Source organism: Hemiscyllium ocellatum, chromosome 25 (assembly GCF_020745735.1).
Source record: "Hemiscyllium ocellatum isolate sHemOce1 chromosome 25, sHemOce1.pat.X.cur, whole genome shotgun sequence".
NCBI classification, from domain to species: domain Eukaryota; kingdom Metazoa; phylum Chordata; class Chondrichthyes; order Orectolobiformes; family Hemiscylliidae; genus Hemiscyllium; species Hemiscyllium ocellatum.
Genome location: NC_083425.1, coordinates 4664744 through 4683344, shown reverse-complemented (window position 1 = coordinate 4683344; position 18601 = coordinate 4664744). Strand labels below are relative to the sequence as shown.

The 18601-nt window shown below is 47.8% G+C and overlaps 1 protein-coding gene across 2 annotated transcripts in view; it reads right to left on the bottom strand.

The window, feature by feature from the left end:
- Positions 1–18601, bottom strand: part of stxbp4 (syntaxin binding protein 4) — a 271436-nt gene that overhangs the window by 16471 nt on the left and 236364 nt on the right. For both annotated transcript variants that reach the window (XM_060844429.1, XM_060844430.1), the window contains one exon: positions 3397–3454. In XM_060844429.1, coding sequence (XP_060700412.1) covers positions 3397–3454 — 58 coding nt within the window. The remainder of the gene's footprint in view (positions 1–3396; positions 3455–18601) is intronic.

Genomic DNA, 18601 nt, shown 5'->3' with positions numbered 1-18601 from the left:
GTACAAGCATTGCAAATATGAGGCATGATATCACAGGTTCAATGGCCAGTGACAATTCTTCAGAAAGGCAATTAGCTAAATCTAGATTTGTAAAGTGCCAAATGTGGTTTGTAGTTAATATATTGGACAGCACTGACCCTAGCAAGACTCAAAATTACACTGTCAGTTTGTAAGTGGGGAGGATAAGGTCAGTGGGGATTCTCTGGTGTTAGTTTGGCACCACCATGCAGTGGGAGACAGTGAGGTCTGCAGATACTGGAGATCAGAGTTGAGAGTGTGTTACTGGCAAAGCACAGCAGGTCAGGCAGCATCCGAGGAGCAGGAGAATCAACATTTCAGGCTGGAGCCCAAGGTACAGTAATCAAACTCATTGTACTGTAGATACAGGGGCAACCCTGTTAGCTCTTTCAAACAGCTGTCTAATCAGATTCCTCCACACTAAGTCCCCTAACTCCCGCAAAGTTTTGCTTTTCTAATATTTATTTAATTCTTATTTGAAGGTTCCTGCTGAATCAGCTTCCAATGCACTTTCAGATAACACATTGTGACCACAGCCAGTGCAGAAATACATTTCTTCTCATCGGACCTCTCGTTTTTTCTGTTGCCAATTATCTTTAATTTGTGCCCTCTGATTAGCAACACTCTTTCCCAACCCATCCACTGGAAACAGTCTCTGCTTATTTACTCAATAAACATCCCGTATAGCATTGCCCTTTGATGTGAAGGACACTGCTCGTCACAGGCCACTCGGGTGTTTCCTTTCTTCCTGGTGGTGGAAATTGAATAAAGATTCGTACGCCTTGTGTCTCTCACTGTGTCTCACAGCTGCACACACACACCATGGATGCTGGGGGGAAAAATAAGCTCTAACGCAGCGGTAGTGTGGGGCGAAGGGGAGAAAAAAAACGAAAAAAAGTCTTCCTGTATAATGCTAGAGGGGAGGCAATGGCTTAGTCCTATTGTCACTAGACTATGATCCAGAGACATGGGTAATGTTTTGGGGACCTGGGTTAAAATCCTGCCATGGTAGTTGGTTCAATTCAACAAAAATGTGGAATTACACGTCGAATGAAGATCATGAACCCATTGTTGAAAAAAATCTATCTGGTTCACCAATGAGCTTTAGGGAAGGAAAATGCTGTCCTTACCTGGTCTGGCCTATATGTGACTCCAGCCCACAGCAATGGGGCTGACTCTTAGCTGCCCTCTGGCCGAGCTAGAAAAACCCACATCTCGTGAATAAAAAAAATTGCTCCAAGGTGAAGGAATCCATCTTTCCAGTGTCTACACAGAACTATGGTCCCTTGTCCGAGGTAATATTCTGGTACATCTCCTCTGCATCCTCTCCAAGACCTCTATATCCGATTCTGAGTAGGGATCACTTGATCCAAAATGTTAACTCTGATTACTCTCCACAGATACTGCCAGACCTGCTGAGCCTTTCCTCCAATTTCTATTTTTTTCTCTGACTCACAGTGTCTGCAGTTCTTTCAGTTTTTATCTCACAACCCTGACTGCTTTATATGTTTGGCCCACCACTGTTTGTAAAGCACATTGAGAGGATATGCTGTTTTACTAGATTGGTTGCCACTAAATGACCTTGTTTTGTGGATGTGGCCATTGTATAAATCCGATGCAGCTATTGACATCCTAAGGTTCTCCCTGCTGCCCTGGGAAAATGGCTGCCATGGGATCTTCCACATCCACCTCAGAGGGTAGACACACATTGCTAACAGGGTACCTCCATTAGTGTAGCACTGCCTCAACTACTGGTATTTGGAGAGTCAGTCTGGATTTCTATGTTAAGAACTTTGCAGTGAGATTTGTACTCACAACCCATTCACAGATGCAAGGGTGTTACTCTCAAAGCTATAGTAGTGTATGATGGACTGCTATATACACTTGCAGCTTAACTTATGACATGTGTGTCCTACTGCATTTAAGGTGTATTTATTGTATAAGGTGTATGTAAGGTGTAAAAGCCGACGATCGGGACTGATCCCAACCGTCAGTTTCTGATAATTCCAAGATTGAATTAGTCAGTTATTAAGACTGGAGGACTGTCCTTGAACCCAGCTTCAGGAACTCCATGCAGCTGCTGACACCTTGTTCACGTGGTAGCTGCCTCGCAGTAACCTGATGCAGCTTCTAGCAGCTCATCTGACACACAGATTTGGCTTTCCTTTGGCCCAGACGGTAAACTGATCGGCTCCTGATAGTTCACTAACACAATCAAAACAAGAAGGGCTCTCACTGGGCTCAGCCTGGTAATCAATCCAGCCTCTGCCACTCACACACTATTCAGATGGGTCCTCTCCAGTCCCTGACTGTAACTTAGTCTTACTCCTTTAATCAGGAATCTAACTGGGGGTGAGCGGGAGTACAAACTGGGAAAGGAAGAGCTTTAGGAATAAAGTTAGAGAAATGACTGGGAGCTATTCTGTGTGTGTGCACTGTCAGAAAGACCTCACAACCAAAGTGAAGCAGTCAGTGTGTTCTTTATGGATTATTTTGTTGTGACTTTCAGCTGAATCCTTTCAGCCACTTTGCTCATTGTTTTCAAATATGTAAAAAAAAATTACTTACACATTTCATATTTTCAAAGAAGACACAGTCAGTATTCAGATTGAGGATTATAGGCACCAAAAACAGAGGGGCAATGGGGAGAAATGTTTTCACACAGCAGGACTGGAGTTAGTCTAGAATGCAGTGCCTGATGGAAGTAGATTCAATAATAGCTTTCAAAAAGAGAAGTGGACAAATATTTGTAAAGGAACAATGTCAGAGCTATCAGGAAAGAGCAGGGAAGCTGAGGCTAATTGAACACCACTTCCAAAGAGCCAGCACAGACACAATGGGTCGAATGGCCATTGAGTCATAATTTGCTTTCCAGTGGTAAGGTCACGGAAGATTATTCAATTCCTGGCATGTAACTATCTGCACTTTCCACACCTTCACCTTTCAATAATCTGTTTTAAATTGTTTTACCTTTTGCTCTATGTCCGTGATCTGACTGGCAATATGTATGGACAGGCAACTCCAGTCTTCCCTCTGCCTCGGAATCTCTTGCTTCCTTCACTTTTCCCTCTTTCTCAGCCCTCTTTCTATTCCTTCCCTTTTTCCTTTCTCTCTCTGTGCTGCCATTTGATATGATCATCTGATTTTAACCTCAACTCTATATTCCTGTGTATCCCCGATAATGTTTCATCCCCTTGGTAATCAAGAATCTGTCCGCCTCTGTCTTAAAATATTTTAAGATTTGGCATCCACTGCCTTTCAAGAAAGGGAATTCCAAAGTCTCTCAACCTTCAGAGAATACTTTCCTTATTTGAGTTAAAAGGGCGACCCTTATTTTTAAACTATGGTCATTGCGGCTTACCCAAATGAGGTACTTACTTGATAAAATATTTAATCCCGTCTGCTGTATAAGCCTCTTCCCATCCATAGGGCAAACCTATCGCGAGAAGCACAAAGTAATCAGAACTCAGTACAAGAAGACACCAGCAACAAAAGTGTTTCATCAGTTTAACACAAGATCTTCCTGAAATTATTACCACGTTTCTATTAGGGAATGTAATCCGGGAGCAGTGAGACTGCAGCTTACCTGATTGTGTATATTGGGGAGTGGAGTGTTAGGGATAAACTTCTGTTCCTGCAAACTCCTTGGTAATTAACTCCTTTATTAGCTTTATGTGAATAACCCCTCACCTTCGCTCTAAGGAGTGCTGCTTTGGACCTCATAATTGAGCATACAGTGTAGGTGCTGCTCCCTTTGATGACTAATTTTATTGAGGGGCCCAAAACAACTTAACATGTTTTGCAGCATGAAAGGCACTATGCAAATGCATGGGGGGTGTAGCATTCAGGACCCCAATTTTCACGTGCAGATGTCTAATGTTTATTTCAACCACTCGTTCATGGGCCCATGAGTCACCAGCTTCCAATTCGGCACCAAATGGCCTTCTGATTTCCTGTTGGGAAGGGCTGAAAACCTGATATTCTCCACCCCATATCATCACGGTTCAGTCATGGGGGGAAACAATCCTGAACTTATTCCCATCTCACCACCTCACCAACTTCCACTCTTGTCACTTCCAGTGATGGCTTGTCCTGCACCATTGTGGGAAATGTTTAATACAAACAAATGATTAAAATACAGTGTGAAACATAATTAACCAGCAATCAGGAAGCAGGGATGATGAGAACTTGAGGTTGTCAATAACGCAACCCAACAGAAAGATTTGGTGCAATATTTGCAGAATTAACCCATTGGTGGGAAAGACACCAAAACAAAGTGTTCAATGTCAGCAGCTGAAAGAAGCCCCAAGCACTGAAGCAGCTTCACCAAATCGGACAGGGGGCTGCAGGAGCTGACTTCACAACCAGTGAATGCTGCAATGGGTACCATCCCAAACATTCAACTTTGCCCAACATTATTTTCACACGCATGCCCTCAGCTTGCTCTTGACTCAGATTTAACTCTGCAACCTCCTGCAGTCCCATAGTCCTTTAACCTGGAGGGAATTCTGGAGGTTAGGGCCCAGGTGGTGAAAGGCTGTGCTGCCAATGGTGATGCCAAGAAAACTAGGCTGCACAAGAACCAGGATTGGAGGAGCCAATGCCAGGCTTGAGCAGACAGCAGAGAGGGGGAGAGGGGACTCGTGACTGTGGGTGTTTGAAAACAAGGGTAAAATTTGTATGACATAGTGTTTTAAATAACTGAGGGTGTTGTATTCCCTAGTTGTCTCTTACACAACTTAAGTGTATTGATTGACACGGTTACTTGGAGACACTTTTTCCTCTACTTGGGTTTGACTTGGAATATTTCAGTTACTCAAGTATCTCCTGGTCTTGACTTGTTATTGAAACAGTTGCTGAAATGAACATGGTGAAAGATTCCTCCACAGGACAGCTGCCATGATTCAGTTGCTCTCTCTCTCTCTCTCTCTATATATATATTTTATCTATATTCATTCACTGGAATTTGGATGTTGTTAGCTGGCCATGCATTTATTGCCTGGCCCTAGTTGCCTTCGACAAGGCGGTGGTGAGCTGCCTTTTTGAACAACTGCAATCCATGCACTGAAGGTAAATCCTCAATGCTGTTAGGGAGGATATTCCAGGATTTTGTCCCAACAACAGCGAAGGAACACCAATATATTTCCAAGTCAGGATGATGAGTGATCTTGAGGGGAATTTGCAGGTCATGATATTCCCATGTATTTGTTGCCTTTGTCCTTATCGATGGCAAAGATTTTGGGTTTGGAAGGTGTTAAGATCCCTCTTGAATGTCTGCAGTGTTTTTTATAGATGGCCATGATGTGGAGGAGCTGGTGTTGGCCGGGGGTGGACAATGTGAAAAATTACACAACACCAGGCTATAGTCCGACAGCTTGATTTGGAAGCACAGGTTTTCAGAGTGCTACCTGACTGTGTACCAGATACCTGACGAAGGAGCAGTGCTCCGAAAGCCTGTGCTTCTACATCAACCTGTTCGACTATAACCTGGTGTTGTGTGATTTTTAACTTTTTTATAGATGGTACACACTGCCGCTGCTGTGTGATGGTTTTGCAGGGAGTGTATGTCTGCAAATATGGTACCAATCAAGTGAGCTTTGTTCTTCTGAATGGTGTCGAGTTTCTTGAGTGTTGTTGGAGCTGCCCCAATCCAGGCAAGTGGGAAGCACTGCATTACACTGCTGACTGGTGGTTTGTTCAGGCTTTGGGGAGTCAGGGGATAAGTTATCTGCAATAGAATTCCTAGACCCTGACCTGCTCTTGTAGACACAATATTTATACAGCTGGTCCAGCTCAATTTCTAGCAGTTGGAACCCCATTGATTGTGGGAAATAAGGGGTGTTGGTTACAGTTTCTTTTGTTGAAGATAGTCATTGTTTAGTATTTATGTGGCTTGAATATTACTTGTCACTTAGAGTCATAGAATTTATCCTCCTATTCATATACCCATCCAGATGCCTTTTAAATGTTGCAATTGTACCAGCCTCCACCACTTCCTCTGGCAGCTTATTCCATACACGTACCACCCTCTGCATGAAAATGTTGCCCTTTTTATATATTTGCCCTTTCACCCTAAATCTATGCCCTCTAGTTCTGGACTCCCCCACCCCAGGAAAAAGACTGTCTATAGATCTCTATAAAGTCACCCCTCAGCCTCCAATGCTCCAGGGAAAACAGCCCCAGCCTGTTCAACCTCTCCCTATAGTTCAAATCCTCCAACCCTGGCAACATCCTTGTAAATCTTTTCTGAACCCTTTCAAGTTTCACAACATTTTTTGATAGGAAGGAGACCAGAATTGCATGCAATATTCCAACAGTGGCCTAACCAATGTCCTGTACAGCCGCAACATGCCCTCCCAACTCCTGTACTCAATACTCCAACCAATAAAGGAAAGCATACCAAACACTTTCTTCACTATCCTATCTACCTGCGACTCCACTTTCAAGGAACTATGAACCTGCATTCCAAGGTCTCTTAGTTCAGCAACACTCCCTCGGAGCTTACCATTAAGTGTATAAGTCCTGCTAAGATTTGCTTTCCCAAAATGCAGCATCTCATATTTATCTAAATTAAACTCTATCTGCCACTCCTCAGCCCATTGGCTCAAGATCCCATTGTAATCTGAGGTAACTTTCTTCATTGTCCACTACACCTCCAATTTTGGTGTCATCTGCAAACTTACTAACTAAACCTCTTAAGCTCGCATCCAACTGATTTATATAAATGATGAAAAGTAGTGGACCCAGCACCAATCCATGTGACACTCCACTGGTCACAGGCCTCCAGTCTGGAAAACAATCCTCCTCCACCACCCTCTGTCTTCTACCTTTGAGCCAGTTCTGTATCCAAATGGCTAGTTCTCCCTGTATTCCATGAGATCTAACCTTGCTAATCAGTCTCCCATGGGGAACCTTGTCGAACATCTCACTGAAATCCACATAGATTCCGTCTACTGCTCTACCCTCATCAACCCTCTTTGTTAATTTTTCGAAAAACTCAATCAAATTTGTGAGACATGATTTCCCACACACAAAGCTATGCTGAGTATCCCTAATCAGTCCTTGCCTTTCCAAATACATGTACATCCTGTCCGTCAGGATTCCCTCCAACAACTTGCCCACCACCGACGTCAGGCTCACTGGTCTATAGTTCCCTGGCTTGTCCTTACTACCCTTCTTAAATAATGGTACCACGTTAGCTAACCTCCAGTCTTCTGGCACCTCACCTGTGACTATCAATGATACAAATATCTCAGCAAGAGGCCCAGCAATCACTTCCCTAGCTTCCCACAGAGTTCTAGGGAACAACTGATCAGGTCCTAGGGATTTATCCACTTTTGTGTGTTTCAAGACATCCAGCACTTCCTCCTCTGTAATTTGGAGTTTTCAAGATGTCACCATCTATTTACCTACATTCTATATTTTCCATATCCTTCTCCACAGTAAACACTGATGCAAAATACTCGTTTAGTATCTGCCCCATCTCCTGCAGCTCCACACAAAGGCCGCCTTGCGGATCTTTGAGGGGCCCTATTCTCTCCCTAGTTACCCTTTTGTCTTTAATGTATTTGTAAAAACCCTTTGGATTCTCCTTAATTCTATTTGTCAAAGCTATCTCTTGTCCCTGTTTTGCCCTCCTGATTTCCCTCTTAAGTATACTCCTACTGCCTTTATAAGGATTCACTTGATCTATCCTGTCTATACCTTACATATGCTTACTTCTTATTCTTAACCAAACCCACAATTTCTTTAGTCATCCAGCATTCCCTATACCTACCAGCCTTCCCTTTCACCCTGACAGGAATATACTTTCTCTGGATTCTCGTTTTCTCATTTCTGAAGGCTTCCCATTTTCCAGCCGTCCCTTTACCTGTGAACATCTGCACCCAATCAGCTTTTGAAAGTTTTTGCCAAATTCCGTCAAAATAAGCCTTCCTCCAATTTAGAACTTCAACTTTTAGATCTGGTCCATCATTTTCTGTCACTATTTTAAAACTAATAGCATTCTGGTTAAAGTCTGGTTGAAGATTTGTAGCTCGGGTGTCCGTTGTTGTGGTTCTGTTCGCCGAGCTGGAAGTTTTTGCTGCAAACGTTTCGTTCCCTGGCTAGGGAACATCAAAGCAGCGCTTCACAGGAGGCTCCAATAGCACTGATGATGTTCCCTAGCCAGGGAACGAAATGTTTGCAGCAAAAACTTCCAGCTCGGCGAACAGAACCACAACAGCATTCTGGTCGCTGGCCCCAAAGTGCCAAGGTTGATCAGAGAGTATCTACCCTGCAGCGATGTCCTGGAGTTAAGATGGCTGACCTTCACAACCACCTTCCTTTGTTCCAGGTATAACTCTCAGTTGCAGAGACTTTTCCATATACCCATGGATTCCCATTTTGATGCATTTATGTTAACATGCAGCTTTTATGTTAAGGGCAGTCACTCTCTCCTCATCTCTGGAATCCAGCTGTTTTGTCCAAAGGTTTAAACCAAAACCATAATGAGGTTCAGGCGCCGAGTGGTCAAAGTGAGTGTCAGTGAGCAGGTTATTGCTGAGCAACTGCTATTACTGTGTCACAAAGACCTGTCTTTCAATGAGGAGCCCACGACTATGTCTGGAGAAGGAATCTCTTCAATAATATCCCGGAGGGATGCCTCCAAAGACACAGGGCCACCACTATCTGGTGGCTCTTTGCCAGCAGGCTACACTGGCACAGGAAAGCACAAACATCATTCTCCAGGTTCAAATTCCAGGGCTGTCTGATACCTGCTCTTACTGATATCAGCCTGACCTCTTTGTGTTCGGAGCAGAGGGAGGCTCCAAGCTCCAGCTCTTTGTCTGACTGCGAGATGGTCAGTATCACACTGTACCAGGCTGGGCTCTGGGTAATGCAAAACTTTTAGCTAAAATACCCACTTCACATTCTTATCTACCGAACCCTGATTGACAATGGCACTCATAAACATTGAGGTCAAAATTAGACTATGCTGTCCCTGATTTATTCTGTGTCTAACCCTGTGTTGTTCCCATCCCCGATGTGTTTGGTGAAGACAACATTGAGGGAACTTTATTTTCCCTTTCCTTACACGTTTATATGAGGAAGCTTTACCTTGTATCTAAACTCTGTGCTGTCCCTGTCCTAGGAGGGTTTGATGGGGACAGTGTAGAGGGGGCTTTACTTTGTACCTAATCCTGTGCTGTCCCTGTGAGTGTTTGATGGGGAACAGTGTAGAGGGAGCTTTACTCTGTATCTAACCCCGTGCTGTCCCTGTCCTGGGTGTGTTTGATGGGGATAGTGTAGAGGAAGCTTTACTCTATATCTAACCCCGGGCTGTCCCTGTCCTGGGCATGTTTGATGGGGAACAGTGTATATAGAACATAGAAAAATACAGCGCAGTACAGGCCCTTTGGCCCTCGATGTTGCGCCGACCCAAGCCCACCTAACCTACACTAGCCCACTATCCTCCATATGCCTATCCAATGCCCGTTTAAATCCCCATAAAGAGGGAGAGTCCACCACTGCTACTGGCAGGGCATTCCATGAACTCACGATTCGCTGAGTAAAGAATCTACCCCTAACATCTGTCCTATACCTACCACCCCTTAATTTAAAGCTATGCCCCCTTGTAATAGCTGACTCCATACGTGGAAAAAGGTTCTCATTGTCAACCCTATCTAAACCCCTAATCATCTTGTACACCTCTATCAAGTCACCCCTAAGCCTTCTTTTCTCCAATGAAAACAGCCCCAAGTGCCTCAGCCTTTCCTCATACGATCTTCCTACCATACCAGGCAACATCCTGGTAAACCTCCTCTGCACCCATTCCAGTGCCTCCACATCCTTCCTATAGTATGGCGACCAAAACTGCACACAATACTCCAGATGCGGCCGCACCAGAGTCTTATACAACTGCAACATGACCTCAGGACTCCGGAACTCAATTCCTCTACCAATAAAAGCCAGTATGCCATATACCTTCTTCACAGCACTATTTACCTGGGTGGCAACTTTCAGAGATCTGTGTACATGGACACCAAAATCCCTCTGCTCATCCACACTACCAAGTATCTGACCATTAGCCCAGTGGCCCAGTGTGGAGGAAGCTTAACTTTGTATTTAAACCTGTTGTGTCCCTGTCCTGTGACTGTTTGATGGGATCAGTGTAGAGAGAGCTTTACTCTGTATCTAACCCCGTGCTTCCTTGTCCTTGGAGTGTTTGATGGGGGACGGTGTAGAGAGAGCTTTACTCTGTATCTAACCCCGTGCTGTCCCTGTGCTGGGAGTGTTTGATAGGGACAGTGTAGAGAGAGCTTCACAGTATATCTAACCCTGTTCTTACCCTGTCCTTGAAGTGTTTAATTGGGACTGTCAGAAGAGCTTGACTTTCTGTTTATTTTTAATGTAAAAGAGTGGGGAAGCTTCATTTTGTTTTTAAAAGAATAAAGATAGATTAGATACAGAGTAAAGCTCCCTCTACACCGATCCCATCAAACACTCTCAGATCCTGCAGTATACCTGTTACAGGAGAGTTTGATGGGGACAGTGTCAATGGAACTCTGGTGGACATTTACTCTGCATTCGGCTTATCTGGAAAGGATTTAACAGGCACCAAAAACATAAAGGTATTCTTGCCCTCACATCCCAGACCACCAGTATAAATATCCTCCCAAACCCTGCAGGGCAATATCGGAGAGAAAATGGACCCATCCGATGCCACAAGTGAGCTTCCTGCATCATTGTTCAGGCATATCCTCCCCTCCAGGGGTGTGACAAAACAGATTAAAAACCTCAGGCCAGGGAAAACCTGATCCTGCAGAGGGCTTCATTCTAAATGACACTCACTGAAAAAAAGACAAAGAGACAGAGAGGATGTAAGTAAGGTGAGCAGCATAAATCTGCTGCATAACCGAGCCTGGTATCTGCAGGGCTGTGAGTGACTCCTGGTTACCAGGTCACTTTAACCTCACTAATGATGCTTCACAGATTCTGGTCACAGAATCACAGAATTATTACGACACAGAAGGAGGCTACACAGCCCAGTGTGACCACACTAATTCTTCAAACGAGCATCATTACCACGTGCCTTTTCCCTATTGTCACTTCCACTGTTGCTAAGGAATGATATTTCCAGAGTTACTAGGGAAGGGGCTTTGAAAGACTTCTGGATATTGGAAAGAATCATCATACAATTCGGTTCACTGAGTCCACACCGACCCTCCGAAGAGCATCCCACCCACACCCACCCACCTATTATATCCCTGTAACCCTGCATTCCCATGGCTAATCCACCTAACCTGCATATTTTTGGATTGTGGGAGGAAACCAGAGCACACAGAGGAAATCCACACAGACACGGGGAGAATGTGCAAACTCAACTCAGACGGTCACCCGAGACTAGAATCAAATCTGGGTCTCTGGTGCCATGAGGCAACGATGCTAACCACGGAGACACCGTGCCATTCCAAGAAGAGAGACTGGCTCAGCCTGATGACCAGTTCCTGTAAAACTGTTATTAGCTCAGTAGTTTTACTCTCCCTGAGCTGGACAGTCGGTGTTAAACTCATGGGCAATGGAACATTGTTTTTCCTCACACCGGTGGTGGCCTCTTCTCAAGGCTGCTGGGGCATTAAGCACCAATGGAGTTCTCTTTCATTTGTAGATGGGGCATCGGCTGGACCAACATTTATTGCCCTTAAAATGAATGGTTTGCTTGGCCATTTCAGATAGCAGGTGAGAGTCTGGTGTCACAAGCAGGCCAGACCAGGTAAAGGTGGTTTCTTTCCCCTCAGGTAAAAAATGAGGTCTGCAGATGCTGGAGATCACGGCTGAAAATGTGTTGCTGGTTAAAGCACAGCAGGCCAGGCAGCATCCAAGGAACAGGAAATTCGACGTTTCGGGCATAAGCCCTTCATCAGGAATGAGGAGAGGGTGCCAGGCAGGCTAAGATAAAAGGTAGGGAGGAGGGACTTGGGGGAGGGGCGATGGAGATGTGATAGGTGGAAGGAGGTTAAGGTGAGGGTGATAGGCTGGAGTGGGGTGGGGGCGGAGAGGTCAGGAAGAAGATTGCAGGTTAGGAGGGCGGTGCTGAGTTGAGGGAATCGACTGAGACAAGGTGGGGGGAGGGGAAATGAGGAAACTGGAGAAATCTGAGTTCATCTCTTGTGGTTGGAGGGTTCCCAGGCGGAAGATGAGGCGCTCTTCCTCCAGCCGTCATGTTGTTATGTTCTGCCGGTGGAGGAGTCCAAGGACCTGCATGTCCTCGGTGGAGTGGGAGGGAGAGTTAAAGTGTTCTTTCCCCTCAGTCATGAACCATTACCACGGATAGTTTCATGGTCACAACTGCCAGGGGAAGTGGTGGAGGCTGGTACAATTGCAACATTTAAAAGGCATTTGGATGGGTATATGAGTAGGAAGGGTTTGGAGGGATATGGGCTGGGTGCTGACAGGCGGGACTAGATTGGGTTCGGATATCTGGTCGGCATGGACGGGTTGGACCGAAGAGTCTGTTTCCGTCCTGTACATCCCTCTGACCCGATGACTCAAACTCTGAATTCCAGGTTTATTATTTGAATTTCAATCCCACCAGCTGCTGTGGTGGGATTAACCTGTGTGCCCAGAATATTGGTGAAAACAAAAAAAAATCTTGGAATCCCAGCGAGTCAGGCAGCAGCCATGGAGAGGGAGCAAGCTAATGTGGAACTATAGATTACTTGATCAGAGCTGAAATGAAGTGTGAAGGACAGCATTTGTGTAATGGGTGGGAGGGGTGTGGAATACTGGGGGAGAAAGGGCATTGATAGTGCAGAGTAAATGATCGGAATGGTGTCTCTAATGGCCAGACTGGAAAGAACAGATGGTCCCACTGGGGTTGGGGGAAGGGAGAGAGGGCATGATAACAGAGAATGGACCAAGTCAAGCTAAAAGAGACAGAAGGAAGGGGAGTGAGTTCACCATCTGAAGATATTGAACATAATATTAACTCCCGAAGGTTGAAAAGTATTTAGTCTGAAGATGTGATGTGGTTCCCTCAGTTTGCGCTGGGATTCACTGCATGCCTACTTGTTTGTTCTCTTTGGAGGGTTGGTGCAGACTTGATGGGCTGAATGGTCACTATCAGCACTGTAGCAATTCTATGACATTTCCATTGATTTGACTGAGGGGACTGTGCTGCCTGACAAATGGTGGGAACACAGAATCGTTACAGAGCAGGGGTCATCGATATATCTCATTGTGGAGCACCAGCTTTCTGAATGAGCAATGCATCTGGTGCCATTATTCAGCTTCTCCTCATAACCCTGCAATCTTCCTTTTGAGATAATAATCTAATTCTCTCTTGAATGTCTGACTGAAGCAACAACACACTCATGGGCAATGCATTTCAGATCCGAACCACTCTGTGATTGCTGTGTGAGAGCATTTCTGCATTACTTCTTTTGTCAATTACATCTGCAGTATTATTCAAAGGGAAACTGGGTAAATACTTGGAAAGGCCAAAATTGCTGGGTTATGATGAAAGAGTGCGATGGGGAAATGGAACTGGATAACATTTTCAAAGAATTCATGTCGGAACAATGGGCCAAATGGCCTACTTCTGTGCTGTATCGTTTTATAAGCTTCATCTCATGTAAGTTGTGACAAAATTCAAGCCTAGATCTATGTGAAAGATCAGATTTCAGCCCACTGCGTCACTGTCAGTAACAGGTCTTCCTTTGAATCTCCGGTGTCTTGGTGTGAAGTGTGTGTCAATGCCTTTTGTCTTCTCCAGTTCTATTCTGCGGGGGTCGACCCTGTTGACTCTGACGTGTGGCAGTAAGTAACAGGAGAGTGATTGGATTTAGTGTTCCGCTGTGAAAGTTCATGTCAGCAGCATTCACACCAGGGAGTAATCGACCTAAGGATTATGTGCTGCCCTGTAATCGACTGAGCCATTTCCTTAACAGGCATTATGTAACTCTCAGACACCTCTGGTGCACCACAACTCCACAAACACAATTTAATGGTTGTAACTTTTAAATAGAAAAGAATAATTACATGAGCAATACCCAAAAGGTTGGAGCAAGGTAAGAGAGGGTTGTATTTAATTAAAAACAAGCAGGATTAAACAAAAGCAATTTTAAAATCTGAAAATTTAGTTTCTGCACAGTAATGCAGCTGTAAATCTGAAAGACCCCAAAACAGCATTGGCCAGTTGGGGTCTACTGAGATACTCTCATGATACAGTCTAATTTGCTGTTCAACTGGCAAAGCCCATGATAGACACTGGGAACCATTTGGAGATCAAGGGACAGTTCATGTCAAACTGGAGGCAGGATTGAGACCAACAGAGTTCAACAATATGCAAGAGGCTTTCTTCTATCAGCACTTCACGATGAAATAAAAAGCAAACTTCTGTAAGTTTTTGAATACTCTTGGACAAAGATGAGAGTGGTCCTCAGGGATGGGTACGAAACTGGGCTAAGGCCAATTATATCAAAATTCGGCAGGAGCTGGGAAATGTGGATTGGACACAGCTGTTTGAAGGGAAGTCCACAAGATTAGTGTAGATAAGATTACTTACAGCGTGGAACAGGCCCTTCGGCCCAACAAGTCCACACTGACCCGCCGAAGCGCAACCCACCCATACCCCTACACCTAACACTACAGGCAATTTAGCATGGCCAATTCACCTGACCTGCACATCTTTGGACTGTGGGAGGAAACCAGAGCACCAGGAGGAAACCCACACAGGCACGAGGAGAATATGCAAACTCCACACAGTCACCTGAGGCGGGAATCGAACCCGGGTCTCTGGCGCTGTGAGGCAGCAGTGCTAACCACTGTGCCACTGTGACGCCCACATATGTGGGAGGCTTTCAAAGGTAGGTTGAAGATAGGCATGTCCCTTTGAAAACAGGGGATAGGAAAGGCAAGATTCGCGAACCGAGAATGACAGGAGAAATTGAGCGACTAGCCAAGAGGAAAAGGGGAGTGTACATAAGGTCCAGGCAACTAAGAACACAACAGACCTTGGAGGAATATCGGGAGAGTAGGACCATTCTTAAACAAGGAATCAAGTGGGCTAAAAGGGGTCATGAAATAACTTTAGTGAGCAGAAATAAGGAGAATCCTAAGGCTTTTTATTCATATATAAGAAACAAGAGGGTAACCAGAGAGGGTCCACTAATGGTGCTGGAGGACTAGAGGGTTGCTCATGTTATCCCCCTGTTCAAGAAGGGTAGTGGGTGGGAATGTTTGGTGGAGAAGGCACTGAGGGATTAAATCTATTTATATCTGGAAAAGAATGGGCTTATCAGTGATAGGCAACACGGTTTTGTGTGGGGGAGATTGTGTCTTACCAACGCAATAGAGTTCTTTGAGGAAGTGACCAAGTTGATAGATGAAGGAGGAGCTGTAGATGTCATATGCATGGACTTTAGTAAGGCGTTTGATAAGGTTCCCCATGGTAGACTAATGGAGAAAGTGCAGTCACATGGTGTGCAGGGTATTCTAGCTTGGTGGATAAAGAACTGGTTGAGCAACAGGAGACAGAGAGTAGTAGTTGAAGGGAGTTTCTCAAAATGGAGAAAGGTGACTAGTGGTGTTCCACAGGGGACAGGGCTGGGGCCACTGTTGTTTGTAATATATATAAATGATCTAGAAGAGGGCACTGTGGTCTGATCAGTAAGCTTGCCGATGACAAGAAGATTGGTGGAGTAGCAGAAACCATATGGGACTGTCAGAGAATACAGGAGAATATAGATAGTTTGGAGAGCTGGGCGGAGAAGTGGCAGATGGAGTTCAATCCAGGCAAATGTGAGGTGATGCATTTTGGGAAATCTAATTCTAGAGCCAACTATATTGTAAACGGAAGAGTCTTGGGAAAAGTTGATGAGCAGAGAGATCTGGGAGTTCAGATCCATTGTACCCTGAAGGTGGCTGCACAGGTTGATAGAGCGGTCAAGAAGGTATATAGTATGGTTGTCTTCATTGAGTCGAAGAGCTGGCAGGTCATGTTAAAATTGTCCAAGACTTTGGTTTGGCCGCACTTAAAATACTGTGTACAGTTCTGGTTGCCACAAGGATGTGGACACTTTGGAGAGGGTGCAGAGAAGGTTTACGAGGATGTTGCCTGGTATGGAAGGTGATAGCTACGAAGAGAGGTTGAGTAGGTTAGGATTGTTTTCATTAGAAAAAATGAGATTGGGGGGACCTGTTTGAGGGTCACGAAGGGTACAGAAGTGGATGGAGATAAGCTTTTCCCCAGGGTGAAGGATTCAATAATGAGAGGTCACGCATTCAAGGTGAGAGGTAAAATGTTTAAGGGGGATATATGCAGCAAGAGGGTGGAAGACGCTTGAAATGGAGAGTTGTAGAAGTCTTACAGGCAGGCACAGCAGATTCCAAGAGCGGGGAGCAGAGTGTGTTCTGGAGTGGGGAGGAGAGTGTGTCCTGGAGCGGGGAGCAGAGTGTGTTCTGGAGCGGGGAACAGAGGGAGTCCTGGAGTGGGGAACAGAGGGAGTCCCGGAGCGGGGAGCAGGGGGAGTCCCGGAGCGGGGAGCAGGGGGAGTCCCGGAGCGGGGAGCAGGGGGAGTCCCGGAGCGGGGAGCAGAGGGAGACCCGGAGCGGTGAACAGAGAGAGACCCGGAGCGGGGAGCAGAGAGAGACCCGTTGCGGGGAGCATGGAGCGGGGAGTAGAGGGAGTCCTGGAGTGGGGAGCAGAGTGAGTCCCGGAGCGTGGAACAGAGAGAGTCCTGGATCAGGGAGCATGGAGCGGGGAACAAAGGGAGTCCCGGAGCGGGGAGCAGAGGGAGTCCCGGAGCGGGGAGCAGAGGGAGTCCCGGAGCGGGGAGCAGAGGGAGTCCCGGAGCGGGGAGCAGAGGGAGACCCGGAGCGGGGAGCAGAGAGAGTCCCGGAGCGGGGAGCAGAGGGAGTCCCGGAGCGGGGAGCAGAGGGAGTCCCGGAGCGGGGAGCAGAGGGAGACCCGGAGCGGGGAGTAGAGGGAGACCCGGAGCGGGGAGCAGAGGGAGACCCGGAGCGGGGAGCAGAGGGAGTCCCGGAGCGGGGAGCAGAGGGAGACCCGGAGCGGGGAGTAGAGGGAGACCCGGAGCGGGGAGCAGAGGGAGACCCGGAGCGGTGAACAGAGAGAGACCCGGAGCAGGGAACAGAGAGAGACCCGTTGCGGGGAGCATGGAGCAGGGAGTATAGAGAGTCCCGGAGTGGGGAACAGAGAGAGACCCCGAGCGGTGAACAGAGAGAGACCCGGAGCGGTGAACAGAGAGAGACCCGGAGCGGGGAGCAGAGAGAGACCCGGAGCGGGGAGCAGAGAGAGACCCGGAGCGGGGAGCAGAGAGAGACCCGGAGCGGGGAGCAGAGAGAGACCCGTTGCGGGGAGCATGGAGCGGGGAGTAGAGGGAGTCCTGGAGTGGGGAGCAGAGTGAGTCCCGGAGCGTGGAACAGAGAGAGTCCTGGATCGGGGAGCATGGAGCAGGGAACAAAGGGAGTCCCGGAGCGGGGAGCAGAGGGAGTCCCGGAGCGGGGAGCAGAGGGAGTCCCGGAGCGGGGAGCAGAGGGAGACCCGGAGCGGGGAGCAGAGGGAGACCCGGAGCGGGGAGCAGAGGGAGTCCCGGAGCGGGGAGCAGAGGGAGTCCCGGAGCGGGGAGCAGAGGGAGTCCCGGAGCGGGGAGCAGAGGGAGACCCGGAGCGGGGAGCAGAGGGAGACCCGGAGCGGGGAGCAGAGGGAGTCCCGGAGCGGGGAGCAGAGGGAGTCCCGGAGCGGGGAGCAGAGGGAGACCCGGAGCGGGGAGCAGAGGGAGACCCGGAGCGGGGAGCAGAGGGAGAGCCGGAGCGGGGAACAGAGAGAGACCCCGAGCGGGGAACAGAGAGAGACCCGGAGCGGGGAGCAGAGGGAGTCCCGGAGCGGGGAGCAGAGAGAGACCCGGAGCGGGGAGCAGAGAGAGACCCGTTGCGGGGAGCATGGAGCGGGGAGTAGAGAGAGTCCCGGAGCGGGGAACAGAGGGAGAGTCCCGGAGCGGGGAGCAGAGAGTGTCCCGGAGAGGGGAGCAGGGAGAGTCCCGGAGCGGGGAACAGAGGGAGACCCGGAGCCGGGAGCAGTGTGAGTCCCGGAGCGGGGAGCAGAGAGTGTCCCGGAGAGGGGAGCAGAGGGAGACCCGGAGCCGGGAGCAGTGTGAGTCCCGGAGCGGGGAGCAGAGAGAGTCCTGGAGCGGGGAGCAGAGAGAGACCCAGAGCGGGGAGCAGTGAGAATCCTGGAGCGGGGAATAGAGACAGTCCCGGAGCGGGGAGAAGAGAGAGACCTGGAGTGGGGAGTAGAGAGAATCTGGGAGCGGGGAAGAGAGAGAGTCCTGGAACGGGGAGCAGAGAAAGTCCCGGAGCGGGGAGCAGAGAGAGTCCTGGAGCGGGGAACAGAGAGAATCTGGGAGTGAGGAGCAGAGTGTGTCCCGGAGCGGGAAGCGGAGAATGACCTGGAGCAGGGAGCAGCGAGAGTCTGGGAGCGGGGAGCAGAGTGTGTCCCGGAGCGGGGAGCAGGGCATGTTCCGGATGCACGCCAGTGTGTGGAGGCAGTCTGGCCTGCCCTCTGAAGCGTGGCAGGCACTGA